This window comes from Penaeus japonicus, unplaced genomic scaffold (assembly GCF_977035675.1).
Source record: "Penaeus japonicus unplaced genomic scaffold, GWHDUDI00000001_assembly GWHDUDI00000031, whole genome shotgun sequence".
NCBI lineage: Eukaryota > Metazoa > Arthropoda > Malacostraca > Decapoda > Penaeidae > Penaeus > Penaeus japonicus.
The window spans coordinates 20,566,215-20,571,214 of NW_028234433.1; the positions used below are offsets into that span (position 1 = coordinate 20,566,215).

A 5,000-nucleotide genomic window follows, 5' to 3' on the forward strand; every position below is an offset into this window, starting at 1 on the left:
AGCCCTACCCCTACCCCTAACCCCCTACCCCTAACCCCCTACCCCTAACCCCCTACCCCAAACCCCCTACCCCTAACCCCCTACTCCAAACCCCCTACCCCTAACCCCCTACTCCAAACCCCCTACCCCTAACCCCCTACCCCTAACCCCCTACCCCAAACCCCCTACCCCTAACCCCCTACCCCTAACCCCCTACCCCTAACCCCCTACCCCTAACCCCCTACTCCAAACCCCCTACCCCTAACCCCCTACCCCTAACCCCCTACCCCAAACCCCCTACCCCTAACCCCCCACCCCTAACCCCCTACCCCTAACCCCCTACCCCAAACCCCATTCCTCCTCAACATAAAGATGGTAAGGTCTGGACTCGAACTTAAGTCAATGGAGGGTCTGTTCTTGAGACTCTGTTCTTCGCCACAAGAACTCCTCCGTGCATCGCTCACCTCTCAATGTTCTCGTTCTTTTACTCACGTTCAATATTCTCGTTCTTTTACTCACGTTCAATGTTCTCGTTCTTTTACTCACGTTCAATGTTCTCGTTCTTTTACTCACGTTCAATGTTCTCGTTCTTTTACTCACGTTCAATGTTCTCGTTCTTTTACTCACGTTCAATGTTCTCGTTCTTTTACTCACGTTCAATGTTCTCGTTCTTTTACTCACGTTCAATGTTCTCGTTCTTTTACTCACGTTCAATATTCTCGTTCTTTTACTCACGTTCAATGTTCTCGTTCTTTTACTCACGTTCAATGTTCTCGTTCTTTTACTCACGTTCAATGTTCTCGCTCTTTTACTCACGTTCAATGTTCTCGCTCTTTTACTCACGTTCAATGTTCTCGCTCTTTTACTCACGTTCAATGTTCTCGTTCTTTTACTCACGTTCAATGTTCTCGTTCTTTTACTCACGTTCAATGTTCTCGTTCTTTTACTCACGTTCAATGTTCTCGTTCTTTTACTCACGTTCAATGTTCTCGCTCTTTTACTCACGTTCAATGTTCTCGCTCTTTTACTCACGTTCAATGTTCTCGTTCTTTTACTCACGTTCAATATTCTCGTTCTTTTACTCACGTTCAATGTTCTCGTTCTTTTACTCACGTTCAATGTTCTCGTTCTTTTACTCACGTTCAATGTTCTCGCTCTTTTACTCACGTTCAATGTTCTCGCTCTTTTACTCACGTTCAATGTTCTCGCTCTTTTACTCACGTTCAATGTTCTCGTTCTTTTACTCACGTTCAATGTTCTCGCTCTTTTACTCACGTTCAATGTTCTCGTTCTTTTACTCACTTCTCAATATTCTCGTTCTTTTATTCACTTCTCAATATTCTCGTTCTTTTACTCACGTTCAATATTCTCGTTCTTCTACTCACGTTCGGGAAGGCGAGGCCGAGGTTGTACTTGACGGAGAGCCATTCGCTCTTGTCGTAGCCCGGGGCGTCGCCGACCGGGTAGTACCGGTCCTCGAACGCGGTGCCCGTGTACCTCAGCATCAGTCGAATCGCTTGGCAGAGCTGCAAGATGGTGCGTGTGGTAGAGAGGGAGAGGAGAAGGTGTATAGGGGAGGAAATGAGATTATTCACCTGTTACTAGATCTAGAATTCAAATGCTCTTTGATATGTAATGGTATCACTTGATCGATATATATGTTTTATTTTTATTTTTTTTCTTTCTTCTTCTTCTTAGCGTGATTATTATCAAACCGATAGACAGACCCTTTGCTATTCATAATAATTCAGTCCTTAGCAGATAACATAAAGTACACACGTGTACTTTCTGCGCTCTCTCTCTCTCATCCTCACTCTCACTGTTCCTCTCGCGAGGTGAGAGATACTAGCTGCGATCACTCTCTCTCGAGACTTTCTCACTCTCTCGAGCGCGAAGGAAAGAAAGGACAGACCGGACTCTCAACTCCTCTCTCTCCTCTCTCCTCCCTCCCTTCCCTTCCTCCTCCCTCCCCTCTACCTCTCCATTCCCTCTCCCCTCTCATCTCATCTCAGCAGGAAGTACTAGTGTTATTCTTCTTTCCTGGAAATTGGTCTACACAAACCTCCCCTTGCTCTACATCTTAAAAAACAAGATATTTTTTTCCGCCTAATCCGAAATTAGGTTCAGCTCTGGAATCAAGATGAGAAATCTTGAAATAGCAGCTGTTATGACGAGAGCGAGAGAGAAAGAGAGAGAGAGAGAGGGGGGGGGGAAGAGAGCAGGGGGAGAGAGAGGGAGAGAGAGAGAGAGGGGGGGGGAGGGAGGGAGGGAGGGAGAGAGTCTAGATGAGTGTCCTTACATTTTGGTTTGTACGTACGTGTTTGTATTTTTATTTGTATTATAGGTATGTGTGTTTTTGCGAACATGTAAGTATTCCTCAGTTTACGAAAAAAAATGCTTCCGAAATAATGATGGATAAGTAGGCCTACAACAATAATAAAAAAGAAAGAAAAAAGGAAGAATGTCGTAAGAATATATCCCCCCCCCCCCCACCCGCCCCACTAACATCACTACCACTTATATTTTCTCATCACGATAAGAAATTTGTCCCTCTCTTCTGTTCTTCGTCGCACACTTCTCTCGCGAGCGGGCGGGAGGTAGTGATTTGGAGAGTGGGTGCACGATAGAGAGAGAGAGAGCGAGCGAGGGAGAGCTCTAAGCTCGGCGGCGAGAGAGAGCGCGATAGCGCGCGCGCGCGGCGAGAGCCCTTCTCTCTCTACTATCTATATAAAGCGATCTATTTCTCTCGCTCTCTCTCTTCTCCTCTCAGTCCCTCTCCCTCCTTCTCCTCTCTCCCTCTCTCTCTTTCCTCTCCTCCTTCTCTCTCTCTTCTCGTCTCATCTCTCTCTCTCTCTCTCTCTCTCTCTCTCTCTCTCTCTCTCTCTCTCTCTCTCTCTCTCTCTCTCTCTCTCTCCTTCTTCCCCTCTCCCCTTTCTCTCCTTCTCCCTCTCTCCCTCTCTCCCTCTCTTCCCCTACCCTCTCTCTTCCCCTCTTCCCACGCCCTCTGTCTCCTATCCCTCTCACAAATAATAACCCCCGCCCGCGTTCCATTGCAACACGCCCGTAAATAGCAATCACCCCGGCCCATTAAGGAGGCGGAAAAGCACGGCTCCAGAAGGTAGTTGATCTGTCTCATCGGGAAGTCTGCGCGGCGCAATCTGGCCTTCTCGCTTTTACGAAATCCTTCCCTTCTTTACGCTTAGGAGGAGGGCCTATTTTTCACGTCTTGCTAGAGTTGATATAGTGGCACGGCGGTCCTTTTCGGTTTTGCTTCATACATTTTCATTCATACTTTTCGGTTTTACTGCAGCGTAAACCTTCTTGTTGACTTAATATGTACGGTTGCGAGCTAATGTGGAAAACACATACGACTTCGTACAACTTGAAGTCGCTTCCATCTGGTGAGTTATGAGGGAGGGGGAGGGGGAGGGGGAGGGGGTGAAAGAGAACAGAGAGTGTGGAGGGGCTAGTGTGGGGGTGGGGGGCAGGGGGCAGGGGGAGGAGAGTGGGAGGGGGGTCTTCGGTTTTACGTACATGAATCATGACGTCTGTGATATGATTGATGTAGGCTTTTCATTCAACTTCCTCTTAAATTTAATTAAAATGAGGCTGAGATTATTGATTGAAATTAGCATGGAAGGCATTCGAGTCCACAGTGCAACATTTGTTTCAGGATTACATGTTATCTATCCTATACATATAGACTAGGACGCTGGCATGTGGATTGATATGTGGATTAGTGGAGCTCCACCGTAGAAAATATGCAAATAATAAGTGACCACCTCAATAAAAATGAAAATGACGGTAATTTGTAAGAAAGACAAATGGCAACTGTACGAAATACGTCGATTATACATAATTATTGCTAGGTTGAATGAAGAGAAAAGGTACTATAGCCTAAACATTTGCATAAATTCCAGATACCTAGAAAGAATACTTAATGTTCACGGTAGTACTATTATAGGTCTGAATATGTATATCTTTGTATGTGTGTGTGTGTGTGTGTATATGTATATATATATATATATTATATTTCTATATTATATATATATATATTATTATATGTGTGTGGGTGTGTGTTTGTGTGTGTGTGTGTGTGTGTGTGTGTGTGTGCTCGTATCATATATTCGCCGCTTTATATACGCATATCCCCGCTATACTATATATATATATATATATATATATATACTATATATATATGTTGTGTGTGTGTGTGTGTGTGTGTGTGTGTGTGTGTGTGTGTGTGTGTATGTGTGTGTGTGTGTGTGTGAGAGTGTGTGAATGTAAGTGAGAGTGAGAATGAGAATGTGAGTAAGAGTGAGCGTGAGAGTAAGAGTAAGAGTGAGAATGTGACTGTGACTGTGACTGTGACTGTGAGTGTGTGTGTGTGTGTGTGTCTATGAGTGTGTGTGTGTGAGCGAGAGAGAGTGAGTGAGGTGTGTGTGTGTGTGCTTACATATGCATGAACGTGAGCTTCTCCGTTTCTCAGGTAGAAACTGTTTTGACATTTAACAAGCAAGTTGATGCTCGAAATGCACCAATATTTCTCTGTTTTGAAAATGACAATTGCGTCGTTGGACAGACGAGATAAGGGAAACCGGAAGCACAGTTTCTTAATAAAGTTGAAAATAAGGAAAAGCCTATATCAATGATACCATAGACAATTCATCAACTCAATATTAAACTGAAAACTCGTCGGGAAGAAGTGACCCCGAGGTGTGCCAGGTTTGTGTTTTTTTACCATTAGTTCGCGACGGTACCTCCGCGCCTGTTTTGGCACTCATGTATGGGTGACATGTATGAGTGTGTGTTACTGGTGCTTGTACGTGTGTTTTCGGTGTTCATGGGTACATTGCTGGTGCTTTTTATTGTAGACGTTTGGCGTTCATATATACGTCTTATGTGGTATATGCTTTTGGTGCTCATAGGTACGTTTTATGTGCTCACGCATATGTTTTATGCGCTCATGCATATGCCTTTGGCGTTCATGTATACCTGTACCACTGCAGTGTGTCTGAGTG

General features: G+C 44.7%; 1 protein-coding gene across 1 annotated transcript in view; it reads right to left on the minus strand.

Annotated features, from left to right (window-relative positions):
- Window positions 1–5,000, minus strand: part of LOC122255699 (glutathione S-transferase Mu 4-like) — a 21,606-nt gene that overhangs the window by 8,027 nt on the left and 8,579 nt on the right. The window contains exon 2 of the mRNA XM_086555938.1: window positions 1,365–1,505. Coding sequence (XP_086412064.1) covers window positions 1,365–1,505 — 141 coding nt within the window. The remainder of the gene's footprint in view (window positions 1–1,364; window positions 1,506–5,000) is intronic.